The 18,726-nt window shown below is 47.4% G+C and overlaps 1 protein-coding gene and 1 long non-coding RNA gene across 7 annotated transcripts in view; one reads left to right on the top strand and one right to left on the bottom strand.

The window, feature by feature from the left end:
- The window catches only part of LOC310897900, a 44,107-nt gene extending 43,374 nt beyond the window's left edge, over window positions 1-733 (bottom strand). For all 6 annotated transcript variants that reach the window (XR_014582688.1, XR_014582689.1, XR_014582690.1 and 3 more), the window contains exon 1: window positions 593-733. This is a non-coding gene — a long non-coding RNA (uncharacterized lncRNA). The remainder of the gene's footprint in view (window positions 1-592) is intronic.
- The window catches only part of SLC1A4 (solute carrier family 1 member 4), a 34,902-nt gene continuing 16,468 nt past the window's right edge, over window positions 293-18,726 (top strand). The window contains exons 1-4 of the mRNA XM_083832041.1: window positions 293-891; window positions 9,500-9,542; window positions 10,296-10,358; window positions 16,044-16,210. Of these exons, the coding sequence (XP_083688167.1) occupies window positions 362-891; window positions 9,500-9,542; window positions 10,296-10,358; window positions 16,044-16,210 (803 nt within the window). The 5' untranslated portion in view covers window positions 293-361. The remainder of the gene's footprint in view (window positions 892-9,499; window positions 9,543-10,295; window positions 10,359-16,043; window positions 16,211-18,726) is intronic.

The raw sequence follows: 18,726 nt of genomic DNA, 5'->3' as shown, positions 1-18,726 counted from the left end.
ACATATGCGAGCTGTGGGGCCCCCAAGGGGGACACCGAGGGCCATGTGAGAGCCGTTGGGGCACTGAGGGCCCACGTGCGCGCCGCGGGGACACCGCTCGGGGGGCGCGGAGGGGCCGTGCGCCTCCCTCGGCCGGCCGTGGCGCTGAGGGGCCGGGCAGCGGCGGGCAAACGGCGGCGGCGGCGCGGGCTGGGGTCGCTCCGACCCCCTCCCTCCCGCGCCGTCCCGTTCCGGGCCGCGCCGGGGCAGCACCGCCCCTCGGCCGCCGGGTCCCTCCCTCCTCCGGGGCGGGCGGGCAGCGGGAGGCGGGCGGCTAGCGGGACGGAGGCAGCGAGCGAGCACGGAGCGCGCCGCCAGCAGCATGGAGCCGGCGGGCAGCATGGAGAAGGGGGACGGCGGGGAGAAGGCGGGCAACGGCCACGCGGAGGGCGCCGAGGAAGGCGGCGGCGGAGGAGGAGGGCGGCTGCGGGGCTGCCGGGGCTTCCTGCGGCGCAACGCGCTGGTGCTGCTGACCGTGTCGGGGGTGGTGGCCGGCGTGGCGCTGGGCGCCGCGGTGCGGGGAGCGGCGCTGAGCCCGGCGCAGGTGGCTTACCTGGCCTTCCCCGGGGAGCTGCTGCTGCGCATGCTGCGCATGGTCATCCTGCCGCTGGTGGTCTGCAGCCTGGTGTCGGGCGCCGCCAGCCTCGACACCCGCTCCCTCGGCCGCCTGGGAGGCATCGCCGTCGCCTACTTCTTAGGCACCACGCTGCTGGCCTCCGGCCTCGCCGTCGCCCTCGGCTTCATCATCCGCCCCGGCGCCGGGGCATCCGCCCTCAACACGCCCGGCTTGGGGCTGCCGGGTGCTGCGCCCCCCAGCAAGAAGACGGTGGACTCCTTCCTCGACCTCGTCAGGTAGGGCCTCCCTCTCTCCCTCCCTCCCTCCCTCCCTACCCGGAGGATGATGACAGACCCGGCGATGTTGCACGCTGCCGCTCGGGCACCCCCCTCCTTCCTCCTTCCTCCTCCCTCCTGCGGGCTGGCCGCCTCGCTCCCTCAGCCTGCCTTCCCTCAGCCTTCTTCCATCCCTCAGCCTGCCTTCCCTCAACCTTCCTCCCACCCTTTCTCCTAATTTTTTTGGCCTGGCGGTTGTGAGGGTGGCGAGTGTTTGACCAGGGCTGGGTGCCCGGCACCTTCTCCTGCCCCGCTGCCTGTTGTCGGCCGTCTCTGGAGCCAGGCAGCTCTTCTCATCTGTCACACACACCTTTTTCTTTTGTGTTTTTGTATTTTCCCCCCCTCCAACCTTTGTTCGGTCTCTTCACACAAATCCCAACCTGCCTTTGCCTCTCGTTGCACCTTCACCTCCCTTAGGTACAGGTGTGGAAACACAACCCTGTATTTTCATCAAGGAGGTACCCGGAACATCACGTGGCGTGTTAGCACCCTCCACAGAGGGCAAAAGCTGCAGACATAACCTTTTTTCTTTTTTCTCAGAGCCCATGTCTTGTCGAGATCTGCCCAGCTCTTTAAATAAAAGAGAAATAATTACACAAATGAGGCAGACATCCAGGCAACTTCTCGAGTCCCAGACTTCCAGCAGCGTTCACGCTCTGCTGACTTGTGGTGCAGAACCCGAGACGCGAAGGGCTGATGCGTCTTGTTATCCTGGGTCAGATTCTGCCACTTTTTCATACCTGAGGGCAGTCACAGGGAAGTACCGCAGGCGTCTGAGGGAAGTGGTGGAATAAGGTAAAACCGGGGAGGTGCCGCTGGGGCTCCCCTGGCAGATGCAGCTGAGGGAGTGATGGGAAGTGATGGAGGACTGAGTGTGTGGAAGTTCGCGGAAAAGAGGGAAGATGGAGGGCTGTGGAGGTGGCAGGCCTTCTTACCGAGATGTAGACAGAAGCGTAAGGGAGGTGACCTGCAACGTACCAGCCGAGTGGCCGAAGAGCTGTGCTTAGCAGGTATCTCGGTCATCGCAAAGCAGAGGGGAGGACTCTTAATTTGTATCTTGGCTTTTTGAGTTCAGTTTTTCAACTGAGAGACTTTTTGATGCATCTGGGTAAACAGACATGACAGCAAAGATAAGAAGAGTTTCTAAAGAGAAAATCTATATTTAGAAATCCGTGTTTTTGTCCTTTTCTCCCCCATCTCCAGATGGACCAGTCCAGTGGCCCATTGGCCATCATATATTTCATATCCGTAACCTCTTATGGCCAACCCTGACGATTCTTGACAGACCGTGTTGAGAAGTAATAACAGGACAGTGGGAGCAGGTGGCCTGGCTGTGAAGGTGGCAAGGAGCTGATAAAAGCAGCGTGAAGGAAAATCACAAAAGGAGGAGTCAGCACGATAGTAGGTGCTGGGAAGCAGATGACTGTTGCTGTCCCGGGGTGCATCCTAGCGTGGCTGCTGCAGCTGGTGTTTTTTTTTGCTGTGTCGCCATGCTGCGTGGAGTAGGATGTAGCCGAGAAATGGGACAGGGATGCTCCAGTGAGCTTGAGACTGTGGATGTTGTCTGTGAACTTGGGAGCAGAAAGCTGCTTCTTGCTCTGGGCTGTAAATGCAGATGGGGAGTTCATCTTCCAAGTTATAACGCTGATGGGGTTGAGACCTTCACTCCAAAGTTTTGCTCGTTATGGCGAGACTTGGGGGAAGCATGCTGATTGCAGACTGATTTCCTCTGGGAAGTGAGGTGCCGGGGGCTTTCCCCCAGCACGTGTGTGGTGCCCTTTGAATTCAACTTTTTCTTGGAGCTCCAGGCAAGGGTTATGGTGGCCACGCCGGGCAGTCCAGTTGCCAGAGCCATGACAGCGAAATTCAGTCAGAAAGAGAGGATTTTGGACACAGAGCCATCACTGTGCTGTCCTCTAAAACTCCTGATCTTAATGTAGATCCCTGACAGGCCTGGGGATGGAGTGAGTTGTGTGACTCTCTGGAAATAATACCTACCTCTCCCTTTTAAATTTTTTTTTTAAACTGTTCTTGAAAACCTGGGAATTTTGGTTTGAGAATTGGTCTCGGTCCCTGCTGTGGTGGAAGGCTCCAGGAGACCAGGCTTGTCTTCAGTTAAGGAGGCCTCAGCTCTGGAGGGCCGAAACCATTGCCTTCAGCATGGGTGGGTCTTGCAGCTCTGAGCTTTTTTGGTTTTTGGTTCATGAAACTTCCCATTAGACAAAAGAGAACTCAGTTTTTCAGTTGTGTCACGAGAGTCCCTGTGTCCCTCAAGGCTTTACTGCTCAGTCATTTTCAGATAAAAGGTGAAAATGAGGAGCAACCGGGCTGAGTCCCCCAGCAGTACTGAAAACATGCAACACGTGGCCTAAGGAAGACACGGCTGTGAGTCAAGTATTTACCATGGCTTCTGCAGGGATGACACAGGGTGTCGTTTACCAGGATGCAGATCCTTTCTGCGCTTGGGAAGTTTATTAATTAATGACCAAAGACGCTGCTTTCCGTCGTCGCAGCGATGTCTGGAGGTCATCTTAATACTTGGTCATGGTTTTCTGTTTCCCAGTCTAAAGCTTCCACATAAATACACATCTATGCATGCAGACGTGGCCTCTGGAAAAGAGATTTATCTTGGGCTTCAGAAATAAATGAATGGTGACTCACTGGTGAACCAGAGGCTGCTGGTCTCAGCTATAGATGGGCCTTGTGAACATCTCCAGAGCATCTGACGCGGGGAGCAGCTCCGTTGTGCCAAATATCAGAGCAGCAGAAGATGAGGAGAGCGCCTGACCAGGGAGAGACAGGTGGGGTGGTGAGAAGGAGGTGGCAGCAGCCGCCAACTAACACATCCCGCTCGTAGCTCGGTGGAAGGTGGTTGAATCAGCAACATCAAATGTTTTGCAAGAATCTATCGATCTGTCAACGCTTCTGATGGGCAATTGTCAAGACTGCATGTTTCAATAAGGTCAGAGTTTTGTTTTGGCTCTGATGTGTATTTGTTGATTCAACAACATTGAACAGTTTCGCGGGAACTTATTGATTCGGTCAAAATTTCCAACGGCAGATGGTCCTGACATTTCGTTTCAGTGAGGTCAATGTTTTGCTGGAATTATAAACAAACGACTTGAGTAGAAAATCTCACTCATCAAAAAGGAACATTTCAACAAAGTATTTTACAGTACTTTTAGTGGAAAAAAGGTCTCAGATGGTGGTTTTCTTTGCCCTATTTTGGGATGAAAACATATTTTGAAACCATGGCGTTGGCTTTGGGACGGGAATTCTGTTTTTGTTTTTAATCCAGCCCTAGCTGTAGTAGTCGTGAGTGGGAAGGAGGTATCATCATTAGCTTTTTATAGGAAGGGTACGCAGAGGTCCAGGTGTTTGCCTCAAGCAGTAAGGTCAGGGTTTCTCGGGCCGACAGACAAGCCTACTGCAGTTTAAATTTTATTGCTCCTTTCTGTCTCACTGCCAGAGGTTACCAGCTGGGCTGCCAAAGGGAGTACCCACGGCGCTGTGAGCAAGCCCGTGAATTACCTCCAAGCGCTGTCGAAGCGGAAGAAAGGCAGGCGTGAGTTCGAGCACAGGGAAAAGCAGCGGCCGCGTTTTGCCAGGTGGCCTGCGGAGCAGAGGGCCAGGATGGACCTTGGGGAAGGTGGGCTCCAGAGCACTTGTTCAGACACCAGTCACCCCAGAAACGCTTGCTCCTTAAAGCCCTAGTCTTCCACTCTGAAATCCTGGTGTGGAAACGGAGAGCAAAACTTTACAGTTAGAAAAGGAGGGGAAGATGCCACCTTCATGGTGATAACTAGATTTAAGAGGTGGCTGGGAGCAGCTGCAGTTATGCGGATGTTCCTGAGATATGCTAACCACGAGGTTTTGTAGCTGGACGACTAGCTGTTAACTCTGGGGTACCCTCAGAAAAAGGAGAAATAGTAAGTGTTACTGTCCGCCTTCGCTTGTGTCATTTTCTCAGCCTGGATCCTCCCTTGAAGCGGAGGGGTTGCTGACTGAGTTTGGTAGTAAGCACTTGGCATTTTTGTTCACCTGCCTGCACTGTATATGTCTTTAAAATTATCTGTAGAAAGCTTCTGAACATGTGTGTTCCTTTCTCTCAGAACTAGTTCCCTTTTACTGCTGACTCCTCCCAGTTATGCTTTATTTCCCAGGCAAAGTAAATACAGACTGGACCATTAAGACAAAAAAATTATCAAATATCTGTTATAAGTAAATAACATCTTCAAGTTTCTGCGAGTTAAAGCAGATGCACACACTCACAATTAATGTATATATCCAAGACATGCATTGTGCATCCACATACCTACAGAAATGCAGACCAGAAAAATTCTTGTGTGATAGTGAATGAAAATCCTGAGACAGAAAGAAAAATAAAGCTACTAGAGCAATCCAGACTGTGATGTGTTCTGGCAGATTTTCAGATGGCAGTGAAGTTGCTGGCGGTGGACTCCTACCATTGAAAAGACTTCATTGAAAAACAGGAGATAACAACACAGAATATTTTTTTTCTAATGTTCACCCATTTGGTCCAGGCGTCCTCAGAAAAATACGTTTTCCAACAGCAAGACTTTTGGCCTCAGAAGTGGAACCTTTTTGTAAGAAGCAATAGAAGAGGAATGCTTGTTATTTTAGGGTTTTGTTCTGCTTGCCTGGATTTCCCTTCATGGTTTTGCTGCCAGAGCAAAGCAGTTTGCAGAGCTCTAGCAAAAGGATCATTTAGAAACAGTGATTAATAATAATCCCTTATACATGCAGCAAAGGAGTTCCTGTGCCAGCCTTACCCCACTGGTGGAAAGACACAGGGTAAGGAGGAGAGAGGAATTTGACCATAATGTCAAAATCGGTAAGAGTGGGAGCTACAGCCTCCAGAGCACTGCCGTGGAGCTGCAGTTGCACACTTGGGGTATACTGTGCTTCCTCACCTCCGATAACCCCCTTTCCCTTTTGTGTGAGCTCTGGCACGGCAAAATACATCTTTCTTTAGCCTTTACAGGCACTGCTCTTTACAGTAGCCAAACAGAAAGTATGCAAACCCCGAAACTTCTGCTGCTGGTGCTGTCGCTGTATCTGGTTCCTATTTTAAGAGAATTTGAGATTGGTGCTTCCTCACACCAGGCGATGTGCAGGTACGTGGGGGTTTCCTTGCTGAGCCCAGCTGCCGCTCCGGCCCCAAGGTGCAGCTGTTACTCTTGACAGCTGTGGATTTTTGTTCTTTTTGTCTGTCTGCAGCTCCGAGAGGGGCACAGAGTCTCTCTGTATCAGATACTCCACCACTACGAAGGTTTCACCTCTTTGCGTCATGGGCCCCAGGCTGCCTGATCCCAGAGCCCCGCGCCAGGCTCCTTATCACCCAGACTCAGGGTTTGCTCGCGGGCATGCTCTTGTGATAACCCGCTGCGAAAAGCCGACCACGTTCTTCAGCAAGGGCACGGCAGTGGCAGGGACGGGGACAGCAAAACGAGCAGCAGTAACCGGCAATCCAGTGACAGAGCCGTGCTGATTTCCTTCAGCTCCCTATCCGTGTCTGGTGTGGGCATCCAGAGCTAGAAACCTACAGATCTGGGCCGTGCAGGAGCACCAGCTGGCAGGCACCCCTGTTTAATTCACACGCCCAATTACCCAGCTTTTCTGTTCGCTGCTTCACCCGGGCAGGAGGGGTGTTTGCGCTTCCCTGCGCGACCCCTCGGCTCGCCTGGGGACGCGGACTCGTGGGGACAGACCCGGGTCTGCTTTGCTGCGGTCGGTGAGCTTTGCTTCGCCACACACGCTGAGCGAAGCCTGCGGGCACAGATGTGCCCAGGCAGGTCACGAGGCGGCTTTTGTCTCCTCCTGAAGCTCCCGGCATCCTGGCCCCTGGTTTTTAGGCACTGGGGTGGTGTTTTTGCACAAAGACATCTTACGTGATGGAGCTGAAAACCTGCGGTCTGACTCACATGTAATTAAAGCTTAATTTAATTCGCATGCTAACCCATCTTAGTGAGGGATGAGCATGGTCTGTGCAGAACTCGTGTCTCTGTGACAAGCTGTGTATTTGGGGATTGCTTTTTATGAGCTCGGAGCTTTTCTTAATCACCAGGATTTGAAACAAAGAGGAGCAAAACGTTACTATACATGCCGTGAACTAGTCAGGTGTGCTTAAAAGTTGGACGGAACAAAACACGTGATGCAAGGGAACCTTTGGGTCCTCCTGAGCTGCTGAACTGAGTGAGAGCCAAATTTACCACTTGGTGGACTGTCAAAAACACTCTTCTCTGTCCTCAGAAACGAGTCCAGTGGCCGGTGCTGCAGGGACGAAGCAGAGCGGCTGCAGCGTGCTCGTGTTTGAATAGCTTAGTGCGCTGCTTTGCGTCTGAAGCAAGAACCTGCCCCTTGTCTTCATGTAGTAGGGCTACTGACATCACTCAAGTATGTGCTTTAAGTATATGCTTGTCGTTAAGTTAGTGTTTAATTACTGGGGCCCATGCCTGACGTACTGTGTAAATTATGGAGGTTTGGGTTCCTCGGCCACATTTAAACGCTGGAGAAACATATTGTTTGGGCTTTGGGGTTGCTTCCTTTGGTTTTGTTTTGTCAGGATGGAAAAGCTGATTTAAAAAAAAAAATTGATTTCTGGGTGGTTTTCAGTCTTTTTTCATCTCTCTGCTCCTTCAAAATCCAGTCAATTCTTTTCTAATAACCACCCCGATACGAAAAATTGAAATGATGTGTTCTGATTTTTCCAACAGCATGTTTTCCTTTTTCTTTTGGTTAAAAATATGCACTGAGCTGGCCCATTCATGCATGTGGCATTTTACTCCAGATAGAAATAAGTGTGCTTTGACTTTGGGAGGTTTTTCTGCACCCAAAAGTTCCAGCTGCGAAAGCATTTCTGCATTTTAGCAGCTCCATGTGTACTACATGAGCAGTTCTTAAGCATCTTTGTTAGGGTTAGAGCTGTCTCCTGCTTTCAGGCAGACGGCTATATTGGCAAAGGAGAAAAAATTGCATGCTAAGTGGAATTTAGACTCAAAAAGTCCAATTATTCTTAAAACAGGTTGTCCTACACAGCTGTCTCCTGACACACTTGTAGTGCAACAGGAGGAGGGGGTGAGGCAGTTCTCAGCAGCCCCACGTTTGATGAAGGGCCATGTGCTTTGCATAGTTGTCAAGGCTGTGGGAAAATCCTTGTCGTGCGGCAGGGTTACAGAGCTGTGCAATGGAAAAGACCGAAGTCCTTATCTGTGCCGTATCTTAATCTTTCGTGAGCTCCTCTCCCTCTTGCTTTCGAAGATTTGACTCTGCTGCTCTGTTTCTTGCTGTGGTTTGGATTTGAGCTTTCGTGGGATGATCGCAACCAAAACCCTGATTTAAAATTGTGTTTGCCAGGATAAGTACAGCAAAACTGGGGGGGATAACAGGACAGAGATTGAAGAGAACTGCAGCTTTCTTTGAGCCCATTTCTGTGCAGTGCGAGGAGCAAAGGATGGGGAGAAGCTACCCCAATTCTTTTTGCCACAATTAATTGGCTCTGGGTAAGGTCTTTTGTTTTCTTACCAAGAGAATTCCTGTCCCTCCGTACTGCGTTCAGCTGGCAGTGTTTCCAGTTCATCCCCCCGGCCTCCCTGCCCTCATCAGCTAGGGTCCTGTCGTCTGCCTGGTGAGGAGCTGCTTCTGTGCCCATTTTGCTTTCTGACACAGCAAAAAAAGCTGCTGTTTGGCTCAGGAAGCTCATGCTCTTTACCCACCGTATGGAAAGAAAGGAAGCGTGGCATTAAAAACAACCGGTGAACTATAAAATGCAACAAGAAGCAACTTCTTCCTTACATGCCCCAGTTAATCATTTTGCCTGTCTGTGTTGCTTAATAGATGCACCGAGTGCCCGATGCGAGCATTTGTCACTTTGCACGCTATCCTCTCTGCACAGACCTGCTGCTCAATGTGCATTTCTGGGTGAAGGCACCGTGAATTCGGGTGTTGCAGCTTTCCCTACCATTTGCCACTACGTTCATCCATGCCGTTTAACCGCTCCAGCACTCGCAGACAGCTCTGGCCCGTGGCATTGTTCCGCTTCAGCTTCGTGTTCAGGAAAGCCGACCTTGTTGTGCTGAAGGCTTAAGCTGCTCGCTGAGGTGGATTGTGCTGATTAGATTGTCCTTCGTGTTCGTGCTGTGGGCAAGCTGTAATCACATGAGTAATGTTAAAAATCTGCCGAACCCTGGAGGCCGTAAGCTGTTGCTGCAGCCAGCGTGGCTAAGCCAGTTTGTGTAGCCACTGGCTGCTGTGTTTAACTAGCGTCGTGTCTGATTGCCTCTGGTGTCCGACCCAAATGGTCAGCTGTGGGTGCAAGCAGGGGCTTTCTGGATGAGCAAGAGGAGAAGGTGTGGAGATGTCACGCCTCTGGAGAAGCAGCAAGACATCTGCTCCACGCTGCCAGACTTTCTGCTGTAGTACGTACCTCGCTAATGCCAATGTGCTTGCCTTTGCAAAAGGAATTTAGTTTCTGAGAGCAGAACATCCTGATGCATTCATTGTAGAAGTTCTAAAAGAAATATTTCATTTTCTCGTTTGTATTTTACAGAAACCTGTTTCCTGCAAATCTTGTTGCTGCAGCTTTCCGAACGGTAAGATATGTGCGGATTTTGGACATGAATTGCATTGCAGAGAGACCAAGTGACTGCTGTTATTTAGAAACAAACCAAACAACAACAACAAAAAGGCCAGAAAGAAGTCATATAACTTGCAGTAGATGGAATTTCTAAAAGCACCTGATGTAATCAGACATACGAATTCCATGGCAAATGGTGTGATTTTGCAGGGCTCTGTATGTTCAGGGATGAATTCAAGTCCTCCTTGCCTCTGTGCTGCCATTGTCACAGGTAATTGGCAAGCATGAAAGCTGTATCTGAAGAAGTAAGACCCAAAGAAGTGCCCTGCTCTTGTGAGGTGTCTAGCTTCTTTATCAAAGTAAACTGTTGGCCTTGATTTCCAGGTGCTTTACTGACAATTTTAATGTCTGTCTCACCGTTTTCTAGTGGTGAAACAGTGCGAGCACCACTTGCCTTCCACAGGGGCCAGTGCAACTGTGTGGTGCATGAGCAAGAGCAGGGTAGAGGAGAGGGGAATTCCTCTGCTCCTACCCAAACGTGGGAGCTCGGTTGTCACATAGCACCTCTCTGTTCCCACATGGGGAAGGAGCCGCATGTGCTGTTGCTCCCCTTTTCCTGCACAAGGCAGGATCATTTCCTCCACAGTATGGTCTCCAGAGAAAGTTCCTGATAGTAGCCTCCTTTTTGTGAAATACTAGGTGATAGAGTTACATTGATGATCTGCTCAGCATAAACTGTTTTTTTTTCTTTCTTTTTCCTTACCTGCAGTATGTAACAGAGTATAAGACAGTGCTCAGAAATACTACCTCTGGAAATGTCACGGTGGAAAAGGTAAGGTCACTTCTTCGGTTTTTATACACACCCATGGTAGCTATAATAGTTGACTGCCTCACAGTCTTTAATCCCTTCCAGCACTCATAGAAAAGAAACAAGATACTTCTCTTTGTCTGCAACTTAGACACACAAGCCTGATGAGTTAGTCACAGTCACAAAACAAAGCTATGATGGATAAGAGAGTTGGACTCAACTAAGCTTACACTTGATACCTTATTTTTAAGACATGCTTTCCGAGACCCAGACTCACCTGATCTAAGTTTTGATTAGTCCCTCTGCCTCGTATTTCCAAATAATTTTCTGTAGCCTTGGAGTTAACTAGCAATCAGAAAATCAAACATCTTCATTACTGGCCAGAGCCAACATGTTACAGATCCAGCAGTAATTAACTTTGCCTTACAGACAGCATGCTACAAAACAGACCAGGCATCTCACCCTACAGCATTTCACCTCACTCCAAATGAAATGTCCCATGTGCTTTTGTGGGATTTTGGGGAGACAGGACTGAGCCTGGAAATGACTTTCAGGTTTTTTTTGTATTTCTCAGGTTTGCTCCGACTGTCTAAAATGATTATCAGATGTACTACTGTGTTTTTAGTATGACTTATATCTCGCTAGGGCAAGACCTTTGTAATGTTGTTGTGGAAGGGCTGAGGTGGGGCTTGCCCACCAGTTCCACCAATCTGTGTGGAAGGCAGTTTATGCTCTGAAGCGAATCCCGAGTGCAGGAAGTACTGGCCTCATTACCTTCTCCTCTCCATGCGTGGCGTGTGAGCATACGACGCAGAATGCTGTGTTTTCAAACTCTGCTTTGGGCTCACGGGCTGAACTTTCACCAGTCCTGGAGGCAGGGAGGGTGGCAGGTGACTTCGATGGCACAAGAGCTGAGCAGGGGAAAAGTCAAGCCTTCTATCCCGCAGCGAGCAGTTTAACTGGGGAAGAAGGCAGCCCCATCTGCTCGGGCTCTGCCCATGCCTGTAAGATCGCATTAGCCCAGATCTGCGCTCACCCTATCTGACACGGGTGCGTGGGAATGACTGCAGAAGAGCCATGTGACCCCAAAAGAGCACTTTCTTTTCTCATGCCATTATATCCTCAGGCAATACATGCCTGTGCAGCCTTGTGCTGCTGCAACCAATTTCAACATGAAAAGCTGTAACAATATGTACTTAGGCATGTGTGTTTGCTTACAGAGTGTGAAGTTATTCATTTAAGCAGGAGTAAATGGAAGGTGGATAAGGCTCCTCTTATTCGTCTTCAGTGAATAAGATTGGAGGAGCTTCTTGCCAACCAAGCACTGGTCGGGGCCAACCATACCCATTGGACGTAGGTTCAGACACGGAGCACTTCTAAAATTCTTTTTAAAGTCATCATGCCTCCTCAACAGATAAGAATGCGCCTTTAGTCAATTTGAAATGTGAGATTATTTTTCAGTTTTCTTGCTTTTTTTCTCACTTAGCAGGTTCCAGATTGATGTAATATCACAAAAAAATATTCTGAATTTGTCACTGGTGTCTGGTTTTGCCAGTGGTTATGATGTAAATGTTATTTCCCCTATTACTTTCCCAAAACTTTCTTCAGTTTTTGGAATGAAACTAGATCTCAGCTTCTATAATTACAGAAGACGTCCTACTGTCTCTAGGGAAGAAGGGACCAAATAATAATAAAAACAAAAAATACCATCTCAGTGTTGTTAGCTCAGTTTCAGTACTGGTCTGACTACATTAGTTACGGATAGATGAGAATCAAGTTTCGAAAGGAAGAGTATGATTTTTGGATAATGCATAGTATAAATATCATAGCCATACAAGCTGGGTTGCAGGAAGCAAGATGGTATTCCTATCTAATGTTTTCTTTCATCAGCAGAATATTTGAAGACGGGAAATTTTTTCTTTCTTCTTTCCGTATAAACTGTGTAGAACAAAATTTTACATTGATTTTTCTTCCACTGGTTAATAATTCCTGTCTTCTCTTGCTGTGGATATGAGTAGTGGGGCACGTAGGTGTCTGCTCAGCCACATTTTTTGTGTTGTTTCACATGCTCCCTCGTGTTTACCTAGCTTTTATGGCTACATCCTCTCTGTCTCTTTGGCAGCAAGGCTTCCTGGGGCACAGACTATCTTAGTTCCCCATCTGCAGCAAAGGGAGGCTGTGAGGGATGCTGAGTTCCTCCTGTGGCCGTAGAAAAAATACACAAACTGCTCATTGCTCTTCTTCCTCACATCACATGGCTGCATTTTCTTTTCAGCCACCTACTACTGGGATAGCTCAATGTCAGCAGTTGTTTCCTTAATACACGTTTTGTTTTTAAGAGCTAGAAAACAATAGGATCTTCAGAGGCTTCAAGGACCAGAAGAGATCTATGAATCTTTCTATTAGGACACATAATTTCAGGCAAACAATAACGCGCTCCATAGTTTACCCAGGAACAAAGCTCTCATTAAAGCTGTTTTTGTTTGGTGTCCACAATGCTGCTTGGCTTGGCAGCTCCTTTGGGATGATGGACTCTTCTGTTAGAGTACAAAAAGGCTGTTCAGCATCTGCCAGTTTTAGAGGCTGGGATTGAGAGGATCTTCCGCTGAGGATTTACTGCTGGGCTTTTTCCATATTTTGCTGCAAGGAAATGAAATTCCCCGAATACTGCAGACTCTTCCCTGAACATCGAGGGGACAACTTCTGCCTAAATTCTCAGTGATAATAGGTGATGGGGAACGCTGTGTGTTGGAAAGAAATGGGTTGAAAAGGAAGAAAACGTGAGCAAGATGTGAAGGCAGGGGGGACATGATGACGACGAGGGAAACAGCTAAGAAGTTTTCGGTGGCTGTGCACAGAGTCCTCCCTCTTGTCACCAAGAGCTCAGGGGTCTCTAAATTCCAAGAGCTAGGCTTAAAAGGGCTCTGAAGTGTGAGCACCTGGAGAACAGCAGCAGCTGGGAGCAAGGTGGAGAGAGACATCTCCAAGGACGAAAGAGGACTAAACTCCGTGTATTGTCATTCTGGAGAGGGATGGGGTGAAGGACTTTGAGAAGAATTGGCCAGTTTATGCACAGTAGGCCACTGTGAACGTTAACAGAAGGTGAGAAGCTGCGTGTACCCTGGCTGTAGCTAACTGGAGGTGAGAGTAGCATGTTTTGCCCTCCTACCATTCCAGGAGCAAAATTCGGCAAGCCTTTGACACCCGTTGCTGTGAATGAGGTGGAGTGGCTGATGCTTGTGGGGTCTGAATGAACCAGAAGAGCACTGACCTACTGTAATCAGGGAAATGATGTTCCAAATTGGGCACAAGGAGCTCTCTCTGGGTCCCGCTCTGTGTCCCTGGATGCCCTACGCAGCTGGTGGGAAGCTGTGTGATCCTCTTGCAGATTCAGCGCAGTTCTGCCTCGTTCTTGAGAGCAGATCGTTGGGAAGCCCAAACTGTAGCGGGTTGCTAGGCTTCAGGCTCACGCTGCTGCATTAATGAGTTGAGAAGCAGTTCTCCAGCAGAAGGGGTTTAAAGGATAGAGATACTTTGCAAAACACTGCTGTAAGTAGTGTCGTGAAATTCCCTCCCGCTAACATCCAGGTCAGGATGCTGGGCACTTTCAGCAGCTTGAAACACTGTGTGTGTTGCATAGCAAAGTTTGATACAGATTTTTTTTTTTGCCTGAATGAGAACTGAAACAAACAAAAAGACCATTCAGTGTTGTGGGTTTGTTTTTGTTTTCGTTTGTTTGTCTTGGTTTGTTTTTGTAAAAACATTCTTTGGGGTGGAAAGAATTGGGGCCCATTATGGTAAAATTTTGTTCCAAGCAGGGATTTTCATATTAACCTTGTATCAAATGAACCTGATATAAGATGTTATATAATAGAATAATAAGTCTAAAATACCAAGGTGAAAAGTTGTGTCGAAATGGCAAAGTATTCCATTTGCTCTGTGTGAACTGTTTTCTGACGTAAAAACGCGTACCTTACCTGAGTTGACATTTCTCAGAGCAAGCTTTGTTTTGATGAAATGACGTGGCCTACAAGAAAAAAAAAAGTCAAGCAGCATTATTTTACTGCATATTTATTTACTTTCTGTGAATAAATCTGTCATAAAATTCAACGCTCATACATCGATCTGATGAACTGTCACTGAAACTTAGTTAAGATTTACTATAAGGCTGCTAGAACCGTTTTCCTATCCTATTTTTACCAACAGAAGTGAAAAGCAGAAAAATGTGCACATACTGTGTACACAGACCGTTTATTGAATTAGTAGGAAGGTCTCATTTTTTTTGTCTAACTTGTCTAAGCCGGAGAAGAGTTTAGGGTTTTCAGACACGCAAAAGAGAATACAGACAAAACTAGCAGACGGAAAAGTTGCTGTGTGTGCAGAAAACAACACATTTCTTCAGACATCTCTGGAGATACCCTGAGTCCCAGTGCTAATATGCTGTCCATGTTTTCACTTCTTTCAGTCTGAAATCAAATAAATACTAACTTCGCCCTGAACAAGCAACTACCTTAAAAAAAATAATCACAGCTCCTATATCTAATTATTTAGTAGCTATCAAATAAAAAGCCAGAACCTTCAGTGTCTGTCCTCATAAACACTGTTGTTAACAGCAGTTTAACCTTCGCACTGGTTTGTGTATAATTTATTTTATCCACTTCTGTGCAGCTCTTTCTTTCCACCTGTCACTAAGAGACAGTCCAGTTCAGCAGTGTATTTCCAGAGCAAGTATCATCCCAGGCACGCTGCTTTTATCTGTAGCAGATCAGTACCCTGAGTTCTTTAGTCAATATTCATTTTAAGCTTTTAGCTGAGAATATGTTTTTCTTTCCTAGTGTTGAGCTAGTGTCTACTTAAACTAGCCAAAAGGACAAAACTTGTCCATAAATCTAATTTGTTTTAGAAGCCCTTCCAAATAAAACAAAAAATTGACATGTAGAGCTTGTACTGCCAAGTTGGAGGAAAAAAATATTTGTCAAAACAATTGTATTTTTATGAAGCCACAAGAACATTCCCTCAGTTCATGTGATACTACTTTGCCAAAAAAGTCCCAGCTCTTCTTGAGAGGCAAACCGTGAAGGAGCAGCTGACCAGACTTATGAGTAGTTTAGTTTTTGTGAATAGACAGATCCTGTTTTTTATCCTCTTACTTGTACCACACAGACACACAATTTCTGAGAAGGAGAACATGTATTTCTTCTGTTCTCTGTGCATCTCCCCTGGCTGATGTGGAGACACTTTGCTACCTTACTCTGCCTTTTTCCTCCTTTCCACTTTGTAACATTGAATGTTTTCTCATGGTTTTCACCTCGGTATAAAAATTGTGCTAAAGCAATGGAGCTAGCAGTTTCTGAAAGTAGATTCCTCTCAGAAGTGTCAGGGAATAACAGTGTGTTTGGATATTATAGTGTACTGAAGGGTGTAAGGGCAGGTACCAGCAGGCCCTTTCCCTCTTCAGTAAATCCACGCTAGCTGGAACCAAGGAATTTTGTATCAGGACTAAATCCAGATCTTGTTTGGTTCCTTTCAACTGCGTACTGCGTTTCCGTTCTGCAATGCTGAGCTGTCTCGAGTAAAGTGCTGTCCTTCCCAAAATAAGTTCTGCATGTTGACTTTAGGTCAGTCAGACAGCAACAAGACGAGATGACCCTTTTGTTGGGTTTTGCATCAGTCTCACATCTAACAAGTCTCCTTATTTTACCTCTACAGATCCCTGTTGGTAATGAGATTGAAGGGATGAATATCCTGGGCCTTGTGCTGTTTGCTCTGGTTTTAGGAGTGGCACTGAAAAAGCTTGGCCGGGAAGGAGAAGATCTCATTCGCTTCTTTAATTCATTCAATGAGGCAACTATGGTCTTGGTCACCTGGATTATGTGGTAAGTGTGTGGCTGCAGGTACATCTGCACTAGATCGTTATGGAATCTAGATCGTTCAGGAATCCCACCATCTATCCATCTCTCCAGCCTTTTCACACCAGATCCTTCACCACAGCAAAAGCAAATGTCATGATGTTACTCTGTAGTGTATTTTCTTCTTGCCTTCAACCTGTTGTGCATAGCTAAGGTATGAGATAGATAGCTGCTTAAAAGTCCTCTCCAGAACTCCATTTCAATTAGAGGAAGGACAACACTCTATTTCAAAACAAAATAAGCCCATGGCTAGCTGCCATCATGTGCCTAAAGGCAACGGTTTTGATTGAATAAATGAGGTGTGAGCAAGTGAGGAACGTGGCCACGTAAAAGCCAGGGTTGTTTGTTCTTGGAGTGCACCTGCAAATGTGCAAAATGCGGTGCCAAAATCATACTTGTAGCTTCATGCCTCGGCTTTTCTGATGGTCAGATGGTTTCTTGTACTGACCTGAAAGATACCCAAGGAGGTCAAAAGATAGCCCCGCTCACTGTTACGTGGTTTGAGAGGAGCCTTGCTGAGTGCAAGAATACAGAGCGCCGTGTGTCCACTTGGATCACAGGGTGACAGAACCTACGTCCCTTTCCACAGAAGGGGGAAATAGTCTCCAGGGGAATGGTCTCCATCCTACTGAAACAGTAGTGCTGGCTATTGAGTGTCCGTTATTTTTATCAGCAGATAATAGTGGATCTTTAAATCTCTGTTCATATTCTAAGATTTTGTTCGTTTTCCTGGGTGAAGCAGGAACCAGTGTAACTAGCAGAGAGTTTGTTTCTTGTTTGTGTTTCTCCAAGGATGCTTCTTGCAATCCCATGCCAAAGAATAGGTGTTTCCTAAGGTTTGATTGTTTGTCTCCTGCCTCTTAATGAGCAAATCCATTACTTCACTCAATTTCGTGAAGTCCAGATACATTTATGTTGTGGATGTTGCTCTGACAGATCTCACAAAGCTTTTGGCACCCAGCAGAAGCCTGTATGTTAGGAACAAGAGTACACTGAACTTTCTGTCCAGAGAGAAATCAATAGGTTCAGGCCACCTAAGCTCTGGAGCAGCCTCCTGACCAGGTTTTGTCTGTCAGGCAGTGTGAATCTAGGCCTCAGAGCAGTATCATGGTTGCTCTTGTGCAGCTGGGAGGGTCTAAGTTCCTCCTGTGAAACCAATGGTGCTAATAATACCTCACATACAAAAATAAAAATATTCATAAGGACAGTGAGCTAACAAATTAACAGTAGGGTATTTCTCACTCCCTTTCTAAAGTTATGCTGGAAAAGCTATAAGGTTACCTCAGCAAAGGTGTGTTTTCTCCCCTCTTCCTGCATTTTTTGATTCCTACTATTTTTCTCCCTCTAAGAAGCAGAAAGGTTTTAAGAAAAGACCTGAATTTACACAGGCAGATCTCTCTGTTAGTTGCTGTCCTAAGGGATTGAAAAATTTGAAGTTTGAATGCAGCTTAAGTCTTTTGCTCCTGAGTGTAATTCTTTGGACACTGAATACTGATAAGAGGCAGTTCTTGTATTCAGCTGATTACAGTGCTAACACTTCAAGCTAATCAGATGTTATGTAATCCTTTACTTTGGGATTATTGGGACCACAGCTGACTCGTAACATTGTATTGCACCACAGTCCTTACTTCTCTTTCCTTCCTTAAGGCTCTTGTGTCATCCCGGTATTTGTCCAAAATACATTGAGCTGCATGTGCTTCCCAGAGGACGCTGTGGAATGAGTCAAATCATGTTACCAAGAGAAAAGGCTCTTTTACAGTCCCATTCATCAGCCTCCCTTGTATTTAGTAGCACTTTAGTCTCAACTCCCAGCTCCTTCCTCTCCAGCCTCCATCCTCAAAGGGAGGGATCCAGCCTCAGTTCCAAGTCCAGCGTTTGTGTTTGCAGAGCTCTTGCAGGACTGGGGCTCAGATAGACCTGGCTGATCTGGCAAAGGCTAGGTGGGGAAGGTTCAACACGCCCCTCCAGAGATTTGGCCAGTAGAGGCCAGAGAAAGGATGCTCACATTGACCTGGGACATAAGGAGGTGCCGAACAGAGGAGCTGCTCAACTGCTGAGGTCTCCCTCAGCAGACGAGGAAGAAGCGGCTGATCTCGGCAGCCTTAAGGCTTGCACATGTTTCCAAACCTTTTGAAGTCTGTGCTGACTCCACTGGTCAGCCTCACTGAACACAAGCACTGGGTTGCAGGCAAGAGTGGGATAAAAACTTCCTTTATTCCTGAGATGTGCATGCATATCTTTTGCAGTCATGTGTGTCTGGGGCAGCGTTTCGGAGAGCTGTGTGACCTTTTAGTCTTTTTTTAATCTCAGATACAGTAATAGGTAGAGGTACTCAGACACAGGCTTGCCAAATACAGCTTTGGAGGAAATGAGGCTGGGTCTGAAGTGATTCCAAAAGTTCGCTTAGTAGCTGTTGTGCTGCAGATGTAAGAGCAGTTCTGTCTTTTCAGGGCTGTTCTCAGCTGCACTATTATGGGCAGAGG

Source organism: Anser anser, assembly GCF_964211835.1.
Source record: "Anser anser genome assembly, chromosome: 3".
NCBI lineage: Eukaryota > Metazoa > Chordata > Aves > Anseriformes > Anatidae > Anser > Anser anser.
This window is presented reverse-complemented; position numbering and strand designations above follow the sequence as displayed.